This window comes from Crocuta crocuta, unplaced genomic scaffold (genome assembly GCF_008692635.1).
Source record: "Crocuta crocuta isolate KB4526 unplaced genomic scaffold, BGI_CrCroc_1.0 scaffold1758, whole genome shotgun sequence".
Taxonomy (NCBI): domain Eukaryota; kingdom Metazoa; phylum Chordata; class Mammalia; order Carnivora; family Hyaenidae; genus Crocuta; species Crocuta crocuta.
Genome location: NW_027531929.1, coordinates 126245 through 145125, shown reverse-complemented (window position 1 = coordinate 145125; position 18881 = coordinate 126245). Strand labels below are relative to the sequence as shown.

At 48.6% G+C, this 18881-nt stretch overlaps 1 protein-coding gene across 1 annotated transcript; it reads right to left on the bottom strand.

Moving 5' to 3' along the window:
- Positions 1 to 257: 257 nt before the first annotated feature.
- Positions 258 to 18339, bottom strand: NIM1K (NIM1 serine/threonine protein kinase). Its single transcript, XM_077775001.1, has 3 exons — positions 17305 to 18339; positions 3056 to 3324; positions 258 to 1148 (listed from the first exon to the last, which is right to left on the bottom strand). The coding sequence occupies exons 1-3, from the start codon at positions 17594 to 17596 to the stop codon at positions 399 to 401; spliced, it is 1311 nt and encodes a 436-aa protein (XP_077631127.1). The 5' UTR covers positions 17597 to 18339; the 3' UTR covers positions 258 to 398.
- Between the last annotated feature and the right edge of the window lie 542 nt (positions 18340 to 18881).

Below are 18881 nucleotides of genomic sequence, written 5' to 3'. Positions count from 1 at the left end.
TCTGAATGGCCTTTCCTAATGGTCCCATCCATGATAGTAGCAAACCTCTCATATCACATCACCCTCTTTGAATTCTCTTTGTCAGTGCCTTTGTCGGGCACTAGAACATCGTGCACAGGAGGAGAAGGGCTGGGCCTATGTCATTGCTCTTTCCTCAGCACCTTCAACAGTCCCTGGTATGTGACACCGCAGAAATAGTTCTCGATTACATAAATGAATGAATGTCAGAGTTTAAGAAGGAGAGAGCAAATCTAGACTTTGCTGCGGGGGAGGGGAAATGCAGATCTTAAGTTTAAATTTATTTAAAAATTACAAAAATGTCTCCACCCAAGTTCTCCATGAAAAAATTTAAAAGCAGCAACAGTGCTCTTGGTTAATTATCAGCAGTTCATCGCAATTTATAAAATTGAACAAAACTTAGATGTGTGTCTTATGCCTCTATAGACACGGGACCCTTTCTTTAGGTCCCTTTCTTTAGGGTCTGGGAGTATCATTATCGGGACACTTTCCAAAGCCTTTTTTCGTTGGACTCTATGTAAAATGATCCGATAGACCCCTGTAATGGCGCTTCGGGCGTCTCTCCCTTGGTTGTTTCGAATGTGCTCTTCTGTAATACCCAAGTGTTCTAAAGTGCTTTTGACCTCGTTTTCTTCTTCCTTGAGGGTGCTGGTTTCAGACAAATGTTTGGGATCCAGTTGGAAAGGTTCCAAAGGGGTGGGGTACGGCACCCCTTGCATCCACTCGTTGCTCATGATGGAGTCGATGCCATGCCTGTCGGTGGGCACGGGCTGAAGGACGCCGCGGATGAGGCGGAGGCAGGGCTCAGACACGTGCGGGGGCACGCTGTACGCCCCCTCCAGGATGCTCTTCTTCAGCTTGGCCACGGTCTCTGCCCGAAACGGCATGGTGCCAGTCACCATGAAGTACAGAAGCACCCCTAAGGCCCAGATGTCCACATAAATGCCCACGTAATGTTCATCTCGGAAGAGCTCAGGTGCGGCGTAGGGAGGAGACCCACAGAATGTGTTGAGCATTTCGCCTTTTTTACTTACTGTGCTGAATCCAAAATCACCCACCTTCACACAGGTGTTACTGGTATAAAATACGTTTTCTGCTTTCAGGTCTCTGTGAATAATTTGGTTCTCATGCTGTGGAGGAAGACATAGGGAAAAGCTATCATTTTCAAGGAATACTACTACCATAAGAAAATGTCAGTTGCTCTGAAACGGTGAGGTGGTTGATGGTGGAGTAATAACCAGTTCAATGGATGCCAATTTAACTCAGATCTGCAAGCCTTGAGGGCTGCCCTGCCTTAGCCTTTAGCCAACATAACACCCACACCCCGCCCCCCCCCCAGACCAAAGGTTCTATTTTGTGGGGCAAGGGTTGGAGTCTGTCCCACACATGTGACTCAGGAATTAGTGCCAGAACTGAAACCTCGGTCCTAGGAATTGCACGCTCCAAAACACAGTGAAACATTAATCCTTCATGTCTGAGGCCATGAATGGGTTTTTTGGGGGGAGTGGCTCCTAACTAGAGCAAACACCAAGAAGGCTTAGAGCCCTCCCCAACTTTTCAACCATGCTCCTTTGTGGGGGCTCCTTTACAGAATTCAGTAGAAGGAAGGAGACTACAGTCAGCAAGGTTCTAGCAGCAGGTCCCATTGTGGGTGGCAAGCGTGTGCCCTACCCCAACTCTTGCATTCTGGATCCATACAGGCAACCTTGAAGACCCCTGACCTACTTGGTCCGAAGGGCTCTTGGGAGATGGTTTAATGTGACTTTGCTGGGCTTCCTGGGGTGAGAATCTTGGGCTTTGGAGTCTGATGCCTTGGTTAATTTTAGGTTCAACGATACCAGCTGTGTAATATGAGTGTTTCCCTTGCTTGTAAAATGAGATCCCGAAAGCCACCTCATGAGATTGTTGCGAAGGTGCCACATGGTGCCATAGCTGCAGTGCTCAGCAAGGTCCCGCCACAGAGTGGACACACTCAGTGGAATCCGGATCTGTGTCTGTGACTCACCGCCGGACAACTGGGAAAATGTCACGGCATAGAGCTGAAGAGGCCTCAGTCTGAGTTCCCTTCTGCTCTCCCACCCAATTTATTTCCCAAGTAGGATGTGGAAGACTCTTTTCCCCTCTGTTCCATGGCTCAGTGTGGGTCTGGCTTACTGCTTGGCCCTGGGAGAGTTCACCACAGCATGGGGCCACTTAAATGACAGCTGGTGGAACCACAGGTCTGAAACACCCACCGCCATTACAGTTGGGCTCTTCGCTCTCACTCACTTCTTCTTCCCCCTCTTCTCCCTCCCAATGCCTATCTCCGGTCGCTAGGTCACTAACTTCCCTGCTAGTAATTTGTCCAGGAGGTCACGGAGGCCAGCCTCGCCTCCACAGCTTCCAGTCAGAGGAATGAACTAGAAATAGCCTCTCAACTCACACAGACCCCGACAAGTGTCTCTTTTCTGCCAACCGTACTGAGACTAATGGAGCTGTAAAGATGGTGGTCAGGCCCACACATCAAGCTCCTCCATGTGCGGGTGCAAAACCGCCAACAGAGGGGAGGGCACAGCAGAGCCAGTTCCGGGAGGAGGTAGGGGGTGTGTGTGCTTTAGGAGTCCAGATTTACCTAAAGAAATTATTGGAGGACTGAAGTAAGAATGACGTAAGTGTTAATGTGCTGAGCACAGAAGAGCTGGAGGGATTCACTAAAGGCAAGAAGGATCTGTATGAGCTGATGTGACATTGAAGAAAATTCCAGAGAGAGACAAAACTGAGCGGAATCATGAAGGGCGGGTAGGCGGAATGTGAGACACGGTACGAGGGGAGAGAGACACAGAGGCAGGCAGACAGGGTCACGAAGGAGCGCAGAGCCAGCTGTCTGGCAGTGCGAGGTAGGGGCAGAGAGTGTAATCTCATCCAGACTCACAGAAAGGACTGCTGTCTGCCGTTGCAGGACTAAAGCCTCCCGGGGCGCTTGGATGGTGGTAAAGCGGAGCCCACGCTCCCACGGTGGGCAGCGTGAGAGCAAGACTCCTTCCCTCACCCCACTCACCATGTGCTTCACCGCAGACACAATCTGGGAGAAGACGAGCTTGCTTTCTGGCTCTGAGAGTTTCCCTTCAGTGCTAATTTTCCCAAAGAGCTCCCCACCCCCTGCATACTCCATCACCAAGTGGAGCTTGGACAGGGTCTCCACCACTTCATACAGACGGATGATGTTGGGGTGGTGCAGTTTTTCCATGCTGGAAATTTCACGGGATAGTAGCCTTTGGGTTTTCTGGTCCAACTTGGTCTTGTCCAGGATCTTAATGGCCACCTTTTCTGGGGAAAAAAAAAAAAAGTCAAACGATGTGCAATGTTCATGGGCACATAGAATTTAGAACTGTGAGAGACCTAGATGGGCCCCTTTGTTTTATGGGACTCAGAGGTTAAATGACTGTTCCCAAGCTCGCAGGGCTTGTCAGCAGTGATGACAGACATACACAGGAGATCCCTGAGTTCACAACAGTGCTCGTCCCCGGAATCAGTGTGGGTCTTCCACGCACAGGTTTTGATGACAACTCCTGCCTTCCAAGGAAGTTTCAGTTTCATGATCTTGATCTAGTTTTCTGGGTAAAGTTACAACTTCTTTGCTTAGCCCAGAAAGCCCCTCCTCATCAAATCCAACCCACCTCTTCTGCCTCACCCTGCATGGCTCCTGTCCACAGCCCCCACAGCCCCACGCACAACTTTAGTCCAGCTGTTACACAACTGCTTGTTGTTCTCTGAAAAGGGACTGAACATCCATGCCTGGGACCTTTCCTCCGTCTGGATCATTTCCTCTACTTGGCTCATCACCGCTTCCCTTTTCTGTACTCAGGTAACTCCTGATTACCCTTCAAGGCTAGGCTCAGAACCAGCCTCTCCCTGGATGTCGGTTCCATGTATTCTCTGTACGATAATCTCAGCACACCGGCCTATAGATGCTGATTCCTAGTCTGTCTCCCCCTCCACCCCTTTCCCGTGTGGCTACGTTTTATCTGACTTGGGCAGCACCAGGCACGTGATATAATAGTACAGGCCACACTGGCACTCTGTGTGCAGAGGGTCAGGGGGTGCACGAGACGGACTGGCAGGGTGACGTGCGGCTGGCGGGAGGGTTCGCTGGTATGATGGTTCTGGACCGCAGTTTGCTATTACGTATTGAGAGCCTTAAGAATGGCTGCACGTTTTGAGCCAGCCATTTTACTTTTGGCGATTAACCTTAAAGAAATAACCGGACACGTGCACCAGATGCCATGTGTGAGAAGACTTCTGTGATGCTGGGAACAGCACCCAGCAAGAGAGATGGTTAACATGAAGTGTGGTCCATCCATCACTAAAATGGTACACCATGCAGTTGTCAAATTAATGACGCTGATCTTTATTAATCGACAGGAAGTGATGTTCAACATAGAACAAGTGACAAAAAAATACAAATACATGCATAGAAAAAAGTCTGGCAAGTTATTCGCCAAAATGTTTAGAATGGTTATTTTATTAATAGGGTGATCACGGGTGGTTTTCCTTTAAATTTTTTTTAACTTATCTGTATTCTCTAATTTTCCTACAATTAACTATACAATTAACATAAATTGCATAATAAAAATGGTTAATGTTTGAAGATGATGAATCTACTCCAAAGTAAAACAATTAATTTTTTTGTTTGAATTGGATCATACTTTCTATTAGGTAAGAAAGAATTTTCCAGGGGTGCCTGGGTGGCTCAGTCCATTAAGCATCTGACTCTTGATCTCGGCTCAGGTCATGATCTCAAGGTTCATGGGATCGAGCCTTACACTGGGCTTTGTGCTAACAGCAAGAAGCCTGCTTGGGATACTCTCTCTCTCTCTCTCTCTCTCTGCCCCTTCCCAGCTTGCACTGTCTCAAAAAAGAAAGAAAGAAAGAAAGAAAGAAAGAAAGAAAGAAAGAAAGAAAGAAAGAAAGAAAGAAAGGAAGGAAGGAAGGAAGGAAGGAAGGAAGGAAGGAAGGAAGGAAGGAAGGAAGGAAGGAAAAAGTTTCCAGGCAAGTAAATGGGAAAACAAGATTGCAGGACCCCTGAAGACCCACAACTACTTTGAAGAACTTTGGCACAGGGGCTGTGGGCACAAGAATAGTTGCTGCTTGTTAAAAATAGGAGTGTTGTTTGTATATTAAAGTCAGCCCATCAGGGCTTCTGGAATGGAAAGGGGCAGGTTCTCTGGTGTCTAATGTAATGTTTGCTCTAGTGGAGGTAATAATACCGGGGAAGAAGGAGGCGAGCACAGCAGGGCAGAACCTTGGGATTTTGCGTTCCCTCGGCGGGCAATCAGCGCCAGGGATGCACCGCCACTACCAGCCCTCTGGCCTTCTGCCTCCTCCGTCACGTCTTTCCTACTGTTCAGTCTTTAGGAGGAAGATTTGCTTCACCTGCTTACCGGAAGCAGAAACTTTTGGCTTTGGGTAGCCTGTTGGGTGAGCTGCTATTTTAATGGCTGGAATAATGAGCCCCAACCCCACCTCCGCTCTTCCCTGATCCTTACCCTGATCCTGACCCGGACTCCTATTAGGGTGCATGTCCTCTTTGCTGCTTGGCTGGAAGCGTCCGCTGTCACCCCTGTTGGGGGCACCCAAAATTCAGGTCAGGGGGAGGTCAGGCTGCTGTCGCAAACCTCCTTTGAGCACAGTCCTAGTCTTATTATTATTTTCTTATTTTATTTTTTAAAGTTCATTTATTTATTTTAAGAGAGAGCAAGTAACATAGGGGTAGAGAGGGAGAGAGAGAGAGGAGAGAGAGAATCCTAAGCAGACTCTACAAGGTCAGCGCAAAGCCCGACGCGGGGCTCAATCCATGAACTGAGAGCTCATGACCTGAGCCGAAATCAGGAGTTGGACGCTTAACTGACTGAGCCATCCAGGCGCCCCATTTTTTATTTTATTTTATATTTGAATGATTCTTGGCAAAGGCTGCCCTCCCAGGGCCTGAACCAGAGTAAGGCAGGAGAGGAGCCGCAAGGCAGAGGCCTTTCTTAACCTCTGCACCCCGGGTCCCCAGGGCCTCACTCCTCTCCACCTGTTTCCTCCATTCGGTGTTAAATCAGACTATCGCCATACCTCCTAACATCAATGGATGATCACAGAGAACATGAAAAGGTCTCTGGTATTCTGGACTGTCGCTAAGTGGTAGAAACTGCTCTTCCACAAAGAGCGGGGTCTCCAAATCCACTCTTTCAACACGTGTTCAGTGAGCACAGACACGACGTGCCAGGCATGAGGAAGACGCTGTTCCCGCGGCCCAGCAAGGGACAGAGACTTTTAAAAGGCCCATGTTACAAGTGCAGCTCATGTGAGGAGGGGGTGCAGGTAGGAGCCAGGAAAGGACACCTTCCCACTCCCTGGGAAAGGACACTTGAGCTGTGACCTGGAGGTGAGGAGGGAGGCCCGGCACATGGCCGTGGGAACAGCATGTGTGTCGGGCCCGGGCAGGGACAGAGGGACACCGGATGTGCCCGAGGACTTGAGTGGAGCCCACTGTGCAGGCACAGAGAATGAGGGGAGCCCAGTGGGGTACACAGGACCAGAAAATCCAGGGCTTTGGAGGCTGCCTTAAGAAACGCAGCCTTTACCTGTAGGACGGTGGGGAGACCGTCCACAGTTTTAGGGAGAATGACAATCTGACTTTCCTGTCTGAGTGAGCACATGGGTGGCACTGAGAGAGAGAGGACACTCCTGGTTCTGGCAGGAGAGTGAGAGAGAGAGTGAGAGAGCGAGAGAGAGAGAGAGAGAGAGAGACTAGACACATTTGAGTAACCCTCCCCTTTCTCCAACTTGAATCGAGTCTGACATAGGTCCCATGTAGTGGGCGACACATTCCTGAAACTAGGACTTGCAGACTCGAATATCTCGAGAGACCAGGGTGGTAATAGGGGGTGAGCTTACGTAAAGCAATCGGGGCCAGCGGGGACCACGGTGTCCTGAGGAGGACATGCCCCAGTGCAAACTCAACTCCAGACAGTTGTCACTGTTTGCAACATAGACTCGGTGTTGTCACATGAAAGTTTTTCAAGAGAAGCCAGACATCTGAATTTTTATACAAAGATTCCAATCACTAAGTGTCAGCAACTAATTCACATTTTTAAACCTAGACTGAACCAGGCAGACCAAAGGGACAAGGGGGAGACAATGGATGTCAGAATGCAGAGTGTTCTGTAGAAAATCTGCCAGGAGAGGATCTAAGGTCTTCTTTACAGACACACAGCCAGGGCCTGGGAGAACAGGTATCAGGCCTCCCTCTGCTTCCTTTGATCTCTTACAAGAGACCAAAGCCAACTGGGACCCAGAGAAGTAAGGAGACATGGCATAGTCTGGGACAGAGAGCAGAATGGGGGGCGGAGAGTGGATCTGGAGAAGCAGGTGGAAGATATTGGGCACAGCAGGCTTGCAGGGTAAGGGTGTGGGAGGTGATGTGGGCATAAAGCAAGGGGCTGTGCCCCTAATCTGGGGGTCAGAAAAGATCTGTAATGCTTTCTCTGGAATCTAAGTGTTAGCTAGAGGAAGGTAGTGGAGAGGCAATGAGGGAAGGTTCTAGTGGTAGGGATGTGTAGGAAAGAAGATCTTGAAGGAAGAAAGGCCTTGATGCCTTAAGGTATTGGTCTATACAACTTCTGATTGGCTTTCTTTATCCATGAAATGGTTTTGAACGCTATTCTGGTTTCACTCAGAGGAAAAGCCAGAGTCCTTCCTATGACATAATGACCCCACACGATCTGGTCGCTGCCATCCCCGGCCTCATCCCTCCGGCCATTCCTGGAGTACACAGACACACTCCCTCGTTAGGCTTGCTATGCCTCCACATGACCGCTCCTCTCCCACCACTGTGGGCAGCGACCTCATTTCTTTCAGGTCAGTGATCACCCCCTCGGTAAGGCTGCCCCTGCCAACTCATTTAAAATGTGGCCTCCTCGGGGCACCTGGGTGGCTCAGTCGGTTAAGCGTCCGACTTCGGCTCAGGTCATGATCTTGCGGTTTGTGGGTTCGAGCCCCGCGTCAGGCTCTGTGCCGACAGCCAGCTCAGAGCCTGGAGCCTGCTTCGGATTCTGTGTCTCCCTTGCTCTCTGCCCCTTCCCTGCTCTCACTGTCTCTCTCTCTCTCTCAGAAATAAATAAAACATTAAAAATAAATAAATAAATAAAATGTGGCCTTCTCTGTTCCACATATATATACGATACATATGTTCCATATATATATGATAATATATATATTAGTAATATACACATTTTAAATGTATATATAATCATGGAAATTAAAAAGATATCATGACAAATAAATATAAATGGGAATTCTTTTTTTAAGTTTGCTTATTTGAGAGAGAGAGGGAGAGCAGGGGAAGAGCAGAGAGAGAGAGGGAAAGAGAGAATCCCAAGTAGGATCCACTCTGTCAACGCAGAGCTCGATGTGGACCTTAAACCCATGAACCGCGAGGCCATGACCTGAGCCAAAATGAAGAGTCACTTAACCGACTGAGCCACCCGGGCTCCCCTGGAAATTCTAATATTGCCTTCCCTTATCCAGTGAATCATCTCGGGCATCCCCTGGGGAATGTGCACTTACTTTGGAGGCCTCTCGGGGTCAGCAATGACCCCCAATTTGCTAAGACCAATGGTTATTTCTTAAGCTTTATCCCTTCTCCTTGAAACACCTTTATCACTTGGTTTCTAGGGCAGTTCCTCTCTTTTGTTTTGTTTATTACTGGAGCATAGCTGACATACAATGTCCTACATTTCATTTCTGGTGTACCACATAGTGATCCGAGGTGCACACACAATGCACACCTCAGTAAGCACTGCCCATCTGTCACCACACAGCGATACTGCACTATTATCGACTATCTTGCCTGTGCTCTGCTTTTCATCTCCAGGACTTATTTATTTTATAACTGGAAGCTTGTACCTCTTAATCCCCTTTGTCTATTTTACCCATCCCCCACCCTCCTTGCCTCTGGCAACCACCTGTTTATTCTCTATATTTCAGAGTCTGCCTGTTGGTTTTGTTTTTTAGATTCCACAAATAAATGGAATCACAGGCTATCTGTCTTTTCTCCTGCCTTTTCTATGTCTAAGCCTCCTTCCCTGTGTCCTTTCATCTCGGTAGCCTCTGAATGTTGGCTACCTGGAGGCGTCATCCTTGGACTCTCTCCCTGCAGTAACTTCCTTAGGGATTCCAGATGCAGAAGCACGTCTGCTTGCATGACCTCTCAACTTAGTTGTCTTAGTTTGGGTTCTGCCTGAAGCAGAGCCTGAGGCAGCGATGTGAGTGCAAGTAGTTTATGAAGGCGATCACCCCAGGAGACACAGGTAGAAGAATGAGGAACTGAGATGAGAAAGGAAAGATGGCCAGTAAATGGTGTGTCACTAAGCAAGTTACCGACTGGTCCCGCTGAGTTACTGTGCCTTGATGTCAGAAGAGCCGGGGTGTTGATATATCAACGACTGCCAGTAATTGGTTGTTTGGCTACTCCTGGGGGATGTAAATTCCCCTCTATTTCTGGCCTCCCAGGCATGCAGGAAGAGCAGGCTCCAGCAGCTAGAGAAAGTCCAGAGGCAGAGAGAGACTGGCCTGTGAAGGTTAGGCTTGCGTGCCCTGAAGTGGTAAGGTGCTGGGAGACGCGGGTGCGTCTGCGTAATAGATGTGTAACAAGTATGTGCGACGTAACATGCTCAGTGCCCTGCTCTGGACCTTTCCCATCCCAGACGCCCCCCCCACCCCCTACAGTCTTCCCAGTTTCATTAGGAAACTCTGTTCTTAATGCTTGTCAGGACCAAACCCTTTGAGCATTACGCTCTTCTCTTACACTCTACTTTGAATCTGTCAGCAGATCCCTGCCAGGTAGAGCCAGAATCCAGCCGCTCGCAGCACCCCACGGTGACCGTCCTGTTCCACACCACCACTAAGCTCTTGCCTGGATAACTGCAGTAGGCGCCTAACTGATCTCTCTCTTTCTGCCTTTGACCCCTTGCAGTCTATTTTCAACGGAGCAGCCAGGGTGATCCTATTAAAGCATAAGCCAGATCGTGTCACTTCTCTGCTCTCTCAAAGGACTCCAGTTTCACTCAGAGGAAAAGCCTGAGTCCTTCCTATGACATAATGACCCCACATGATCTGGTCGCTGCCATCCCCGGCCTCATCCCTCCGGCCATTCCTGGAGTACACAGACACACTCCCTCGTTAGGCTTGCTATGCCTCCACATGACCGCTCCTCTCCCACCACTGTGGGCAGCGACCTCATNACATGATCTGGTGGCTTCCCCCCCCCCCCGGCCCCCTCATCCCTCTGGACGTTCCTGGGGTACTACAGACACACTCCCTCCTTAGTCTTGCTACCCCCTCCACAGGACCACCCCTCCCCCACAGCTGTGGGCAGCGACCTCATTTCTTTCAGGTCAGTGATCACCCCCTCAGGAAGGCTGCTCCTGCCAACTCATTTAAAATGTGGTCTTCTCTGCTCCCTCTCCCCCTTGCTTGATGCCCTTCCTATCACTTACCACTATGTAACATAATGAGTATTTTCCTGACATATTTTTGTCTGTCTCTCCCCGGTAGAATAGAAGCTCCATAGCACAGAGATTGTTGTCTATTTTGTTCACTGCCATATTCCCAGTCCCTAGAAGCACCCCTGTGACACAGTAGGTGCTCAACAAATATCTGTGGAGTGAATGCTCTGATCTAACCTCGCAAGAACCCAGGGTGAAGAATATCATCGCAGAGTAAACTCAGTTTGGCACTTTCCTTTTTCATTGACTATTCTATTCCATGCACCTTCCACGTTACCATAGACTTTTCATTAATCCTGATTTATAATGGCCGTGTAACCTTCTATCCAGTGTATATGCTCTCATTTACCTGACCATTCTTTTTTTTTTTTTTTAACTTTTTTAAATGTTTATTAATTTTTGAGAGACAGAGAGAGACAGAGCATGAGTAGGGGAGGAACAGAGAGAGGGGGAAGACACAGAATCTAAAGCAGGCTCCAGGCTGAGCCATCAGCACAGAGCCTGACATGGGGCTTGAACCCACAAACTGTGAGATCATGACCCGAGCTGAAGCTGGACGCTCAACCAACTGAGCCACCCAGGCACCCTCTACCTGACCATTCTTATGTCGTTGGATCACATGAGGGATTTCTAGTCTTTTGCAGTATAAGTAACACCCACAATGAGCATTTTTTGGTTATAATATTTCTAATATTGGACCTATTTAGGATGGATTCACCAAAGCCACTTTTAACCATTTTTAAAATAAGAAAACAAGCTTTAATTGCTGTTTAATGAATGTGTTCAAGAGGAGATAATCACTTCTTTAAGATCTGTGAGCCTTCTCTATGAAGCTTTACTCTAGACTGAGTTAGTCCCCAGTCCTGTCTGCCAGGAGGTGACAGCAGAGAGGATCTACCAGACAGTACTGCCATGCATCGTTCTGAAATCTCTTCCCTGCCACCACTGGGTTTTCATGAGAAGTTTTATACTAACTTATTTTACCAAATATATGTTTACTATTTATAACCCATGCAGGGAAACTCTAAGGATCAAAATAATACAATGACTTCATGGAGCTTGTAACCAGAACACCCAAGATTCTCACTACTCCCTGGATTTGGTAAGCCCTAAATCTTTTCTACTTTCCCTCGGGCTCCAAGGTGGCTGTTAGACTCCATGACCCTCATGTTCCTCCAAAGCACTGCTTCCAAATCTTTCCTCTCAAATCTGCTTCTTTTTCTACAGCCACTAGCCACTTCTAAGTCGTTAAAGCTGAGGGCCTCAGGATCACCTTGAGCACCTCTTCTCCCTTCCTGCTCTCACCCGTGCAGCTGACCACACTCTTTTCCAATATTCTGAAATATTTCCCAAAGGCATCCCCTTCTCTCCATCCTTTCTGTCACTTCTTTAGTTGAGATGGACATCATCATTCCATCCGGACCCTCGGACTAATATTTTTTCTGACTTCCCTGACTCTTGTCATGCCCCAATTTCAACTCGTTTTCCTCTCCAAAAGCTGATCATATTAATCACTTATATTAATTGCTCGCTTAAAGCTCTTCGGTGGCTCCCCAATACCTAAATGACAAAACCCAAATGCACAAGAAGACTCTCTATGATCTAGTCCCTGCCTGCGTCACCCCCTGTACCGCCCTTGCTGAATTCCTTTTAAATCTCCAAAGACTCCCCTCCCTGGCTCATCCCCCCATGCGCTTCATAAACCTCAGACCTACCCCAGGCCTGTCCCACTCAGGACTCTGTCCTGCTGCCCTCCGCACAGCTGAACACACCCATCTGCCTCAGTCTGCGGCAGCACCATCCAGTCGTACCCTGTGTCTGTTACCTACTGTGAGTTCCTAACAGCTACCACTGTATCTTACTCATCTCTGTAAGGCCCAGAACAAAATACAGCCACAGGAGAGTTTATTGTATTTTTAAAAAGAAAAAGTGGGGGGGGGGCATGAATGAACAGATGAATAAGTAGATTGAGAGAGAAAAGAAGAAAGGGATCTAGAAACATGAGACTAGAGTCATACACAGGAAGCCCAGGGAAGACGAGGTCAGGAGGGGCAGCAACAGAGAGAGGGACAAGCACCCGTGACCTCGTTTACTTTTGTTTGTGACAACAGATGGAACATAAAATATTCAGAAGCTGAGTGCAACATCTCTTTTGAGAAATTTCTAATCAGCTTAAAAGGGGGCTCCTAGCTCTGTCCTATCCGCTTGCAAGACCCAAGAGAATCTGAGCTGTTAGCTATAAAAATAAACTCCAGCCAACAGGGACCCCTTGCTGGAGCCTTCCTTCTAGAGATCCGAAGGGCTGGTGTCCTTTGAAAATGACTGTCCTAGGAGCCGCCCCCCGCACTGAAACCCTCTGCTTTCCTGGGAATGGCCTCTGCTGTCTTATCTCGGCTGTCCCCACTTCCCAGGAAACCCGATGACGATTCCGGGCCAGCGCGCTTTGATGGGGACCATACTGCTACAACCACCGTCCACCTTGCACCATCCGATGGGGCCGGCCAGCGGGGCAGCTGTCTGATATTCCCAGCGAGGCTTTCGAAGCCACTCGCTGATAAATCTCCTTCCTCTCTTGGAGATAAAGATTTCGGAGGCACGTTGCTTCTCTCTTTCCTTTCCAGTCAGCTCGGGGTGCCCAAATGTCCCTCCTCCTTTCCTCAGGCCAGGTCTTCCGGTCCCTGAGACTCCACTTCCCAGTACCTGAACCACCCTCCTCTTTTGCATCTGGGGGNACCCGGCCAAGCTCTCAGCTCCCTTCATTCTCACTTTCCTGCTCCTTCCTGACTTGGGGGCTCACTGAAGGCAGAACCGCCCGAGAGAGGTGGCGCACTGAGCCAGGACGAGCCCATCACAGGATGGGCCGACCGTGAGGCCGAGGGTTTTCTTTTCTGTTGCTCAGTTACCTGCCATTACGTTTTCTGTTGTTCAAACTTGCTTGTTGAACGGATTTTCCCACTGCCTGTGCTTTTGGCCTTTGTCGCCTCTTTTGCACATACATCCCATCGCCAGTGGGGGACACTGAACCTTTGACCATAGGGCTGCTCTGTGGCGGGTCAGCACTGAAGAAAGCAGGTCAGTGAGGCCAGTGAGGCACCCGCTTGCACAGCAGAAAAATGCCATGTTCTCTGAAACTCAAGAAACTAGAATTCAGTTAATTTTATAATACAACAGACAAGAAGCCTTCCGCATTCGAGCAGAAGCTCACCATATAAATACCAGTTGTTGTTACTTGTCTTTTCTTCGGCCCTCCTCACTTCACAGCCTGTCTGCAGGCTTAGATGCTTGCTTCCTCCTGGCCTGTGCTGATTTCTCTGCTTAGCTGCTTATCGGCTCTATGGTGGATGTGTCCGTCGATTTGCTGTGCTCTCTACTCTCCCCTCTCAGAGACACTACTTTGGACCTGAGGCTCCACTGAGAGAGCCGTGGGACCCGTGGTCCTAGAGGCTGCGGCTGACCTTAAACTCAGCGGTCATCGGTCAGCCAGTGAACAAGCACATTCTTTCTCTTCAAAATTTGAGCTGTCACAGAATGAAACTAGTGGTATGGAGATGGGTAATAAAGCTGGGACATTATGTAGACATGGAACTGGCCACCACCATTCGTGGCCGTGAGTCTTCTGATAATCACACAGAGAAAGCCACTCTGCAGAAAGAAGTATGAAGATGCAACACTTTCATCAAGGGAGGTAGAAATGAGCAAGTATGAGCCCCAGAGAAAGAAGAGAGGGAGAGGGTACTCTCTTGAGACCCAGCTCTGCTTCCCCGCTGTGGGCCCACAGAACCCCCGCCCCCCTGCCCTGTATGTAATCCACCCCTCTCCACATGAGCTCATCTGACTAGGCTTCTGCTCCATGATGTGCGATTAGGCAGGCCTAGGGAATCTAGACTTTTTGAAGTCAGACTAATAGTAGCATTTGATGAATAGTTAGTGTGGCTCTGTCTAGCCCATGGTAGATATTCAATGTATTATATTTTTAAACTTTATTCATGAAGAAATTGAGGCCCAGGGGCACCCAGGTAGCTCAGTCGGTTACGTGTCCAGCTCGACTTTGGTTCAGGTCATGATCTCACGGTTTGTGAGATTGAGCCCCACATCGGGCTCTACACTGACAGCAAGGAGCCTACTCTGGATTCTCTCTCTCCCTCTCTCTCTGCTGTTCCCCTGCTCATGCTCTCCCCACCCCCAAATAAATAAATAAATAAATAAATAAACATTAAACAAAGTGAGGCACAGAATGATAAAGTAACTTGTTCTGGGTCACATAGAGGTAAAAAGAATAGCAATTCCACCCAGGTCTCATGGAGTCCAAAGCTAGTGTCTTTCCACCATATTTACTGCACGCCCTTCTGCTGTTTAACGACCCAGCTCTCACTTAGCGTCTGAACAGGGAGAAGGGCCGGCAGAAAGCAGGCTGTGACGTTCGGCAGGGGTGCATGAGGCCAGTGTTTCCCAAAGTGGAGCCTATAACACTCATGGGGCACGAAACGATTTTCGTGCATGGAAGCCGCCTTAAATGGCACTGATGCACAGCATAAAAACGCTATTCTTGCTTCAGTTATTCTTGAATTCTCCTAATTAAGGCAAAGAGAAAGTCTCAGACTGGCTTTGGGAGTGTTTTACTTTTTTGTTACTTGGCGGTTTTCCTTTAAAACTTTTTGAAAGTTCCTAAGACTAAATCTTAAAAGTTCTCACCATACACACAAAAATCCTAACTATGTGAGGTGACGGTTGTTTTAAATAACCTTACTGCAGTAATCATTTCGCAATATATACATATATAATAAAATCACTGTGATGTGTATCTTAAACCCACCCAAAGTTATATGTCAATTATGTCTCAATAAAGCTCAATATAAAGAATAAATCTTTTAAATTTGTTTGTGTTATACCTGTTTTTGCCATTACCTTTTATTCATAGTAAGTGACACTGGTTTTTTGTTACTTAAATAATATTACATTTCCTTTTGAAGTAAGTTCAAGTAAAAAATTGAGTTGTACCAATGATAGCTACCTTTTATTGAGTGGCTACCATGTGCCATATACTTTGTATATGTTATTTCTAATTTTCCCAACCATTCTAAGGTAAGAATCATTACCTCTATTTTACGGCTGAGCTACTAGGGACCAAAGAGTAAGTGCCTGGCAAGGGACAGAACCAGGACCTGAAACAAATTTGCCTGATTCTGAATCCCTGTTCTTCCCACTGCCTCACCCTGGCTCCTTGCCCCTGGAATCTAACACCTGAACCCACCCTCGGGAAAAAGCTCCAAGTTGGCCCCATCCGGTAGCCTTTGCTCAGACTTTTGCCCCGTGGCCTTTCTGCTGCACTGGACATGCTCTTCTTTCTGAGTTCCTCCCCCGTTTTGTCTTTACCCAGCTTCTCTTCTCCCCTTCTAACCATGTCTTCTCTCTCAGTTTCTGGCCCCTCGTCTCCCTGTGTCTTTGTCTTTCATTCTTGCTCCAGACCACTGTAAAGCAACATGTGTCCCAATTAGATTTGAGTTACAGCACTAGACCTACTTCTGGGGATAAAGTCAGCACTGTCACTGGCTGCTTTCTGTAAGACAGGAAGATGAGGCTCACAGAAGTACTGTCATTTACCCAGGTAAGCAGGGCCAGTAGCCGAGACGTGAGCGTGTGAACCCAGCTGCGTGGGCTCTGAGCGAGATGACTCTGGCTCAGTGACTTGGGGCTGTGCATGTGTGCACATGTGTGTATATGTGTTGGGGGTGGGGGTGCCTTTTATACAGGTGCCAAATATAGGGATAAGATTGAAGGTTGGAGAAGAAAAGAAGGTAAGAGTCAACTCTAATATAAGAAAAGAGAGACACTGGAGATAAAGTAGCAGGCTGGGCCTGTGGTGAGAAAATGTCAGTCCAGTACTCTCAGGAACAGGCTAGGGTCCATAGGTAAAGAAGTTGGTAAATTATACCAAGTGACAAGCGTTCTTTTCTTGCCTTACAACTCCCTTATGATCATCTCTAGGCTTCAGCTAAGTTACCTGTGACCTGGGGAAGAGTCCACACTGGGCGGGGCCAGGAAAGGGCTGCTGGGCTCTCTGCATAGCTCTTCCCCGAAGCCAGAGTGGTGGCACAGCTGGTCTGGGGCCCAGTATGTCTGGAGCCAAGGAAACAGGGGTCTTTGGCAGAGGGCGAGGAACCAGGCAACAGTGAGAACTAGCAGAGTAGACTAAAGCCGAGAAGGTCCTGCGATGAAAAGCCTTTTCCCCAAATATAACAGAAGTAGCAGCCTCAGGTGAGGAGGGGAGACTGAACCCTGCTAGCTTCCGACAGTGGTTACCTGGGAGGCCTCCTGGGCCATTTGCACTGACACACAAACAAACGGAAGTGAGAAGTAAGGCCTTGGAATATGAGTTGCCTGGAAACCAGCCCCCCCCCCCTTCTCCAAGGCCTGACTGGACACAGTCCCCTCCACTGGAGTGAGCTCATCCACATGGTACAGTGGGAGAGATTTTAGAGTCCAAATCTTCTGAGCCTGAACTGCCAAAAACCACATTAAACTCCTTTGGATCTCAGTTTCCCTCTCTCCAAGTGGAAATAGAAATCCTGACCTCACACCGTTACTGTGGAAATTAACTGAGGTAACAATGGAAGGTGTGCGGCACAGGGCTCGCACCCAGCGGGGCCGCAGTAATGGCGCTTCACTTGCTTCCCGGGCCCTGGCCTCCTACTAACCCTGTCCCCAGACTAGGTCCTGATAGCACGGGAGATGATTCTGGAAGGTCAGATCCTACCTTTAGTTAGGGAGTGAATCCCAAGCTTGACTTGGGAAAAGTTCCCGCTTCCAATTTCCCCTCGGATCCTGTAGAAGCCAATGCGTTTCCCCAGCGTGATCTCCCTCACCACCTTCTCATCCTGGGACATGTCCTGGGTCAGCTTCTCGAAGGGCGTCAGCTGGCGGCGCTGCCCCTCCTCGTCCTCCTTGCTGCACTCCGTCTGACCGCCACTCTCCACGCTATCCCGCCGCTCCCACCTGGCATAGTGGGGGTTCACCAGGCCGCCTCCATTCGCGCACACTGCGGTCATCGTCCACCACGGGCTCACATCTCCGCCTCGGCCAAGGGCACCGATCGATCGAAGGCAGGCTTGAGGAGCAGTGCCAGGGGCCCAGGGGGTTGGAGAGGGGAGTTAGGGCCTGCCAGAGCCCCGTGTCTGTGTCCGTGACAGCTGGCCTGCAGAGCCGGGCGGGCTCCTTGAAGAGCAGACCCCTTCCTGGCTGTAGTCAGAGGAGGGCAGACGCAAACGGGCCAGGAGAGTCTGCCCAGCCGGGCCGGGAGCTGCCCACCTCACTCAAGACATCTCCCACCTTCCCTCACGTTGCACTTCCCAGCTCTCGTTGTAGGGCACGCGCACACACATCCAGTTACCATAACCACTTCCCTGCTCAGGCTCCAGGAACTTTCCAGCCCACCAGGCGGTCTGGTGCTCTGTGGTAGGTGGCTGTCCTAGGACAAAGCCTCCAGTTTGCTATTTCCTTTGATGGCCAGAGAATCTTACACTGTGGTGTCTAAGAGCCCCGTGGAGGCCCCCGGGTCCCTTCTGCTGGCCTTCCCCTCTGACCTCCTTCATTTTGCACTTGTGCTCGCCAGCCTCAGGGCCCCGGAGACCCAGTGATCAGGACCCCAGGAGAAATGCAACTTGCAAATCAGCCTTCTGGCACACGGGCTGCCAGAGAAGGATTAAATCCCTGCAATGTCACTTTAGCCGGCCTTTATTTAGATGAGCCTTCCTCTAAGCCGTGAGCTGTCTCAAAAATTTGGCAGGTGCTGATTCACCCTAAGAACAGAGAATAAGAAAATTAAGTATTAGTCTATGCTAATGTACCGTACAGGATTTATAATGAACATGAGACTGCTTTGTAAGCACTGATCTTAAAAAAAAGCACTACACAAATTTCAGTTATGACTGTCAGTAGTAAATGCTTGATTACAGATGATTTAGTAAGACGAAAACGTACACACACACTCCTCAGTCTACATTTTAGAAAAGCCCTCAGAGCCTATAAATAGTTTTAGCAAAACTATTTGTCTGTTTCTTTTTGTTCAGGAAAATATGCATGTTGCTTTGAATTGCTTTAAAGCCAGACTTTTAAAATAATGGTACAGTATTAATGATGATAAAGATTTCCTATTAATATCAGCTTTCAAAAATTCTTACATTGATTCAAATAACAATGTGCTCTATGTTCTTATATAATGTTTCTTATATTGGTTGTTACCACTCTTTTTTTCTGTGCCACTTGATGACAAAGGCTAATTTTTCTCCAAGCTTATTTTCTGGGTATTTCTGATCAGGTATTAGCCTCGGGCCC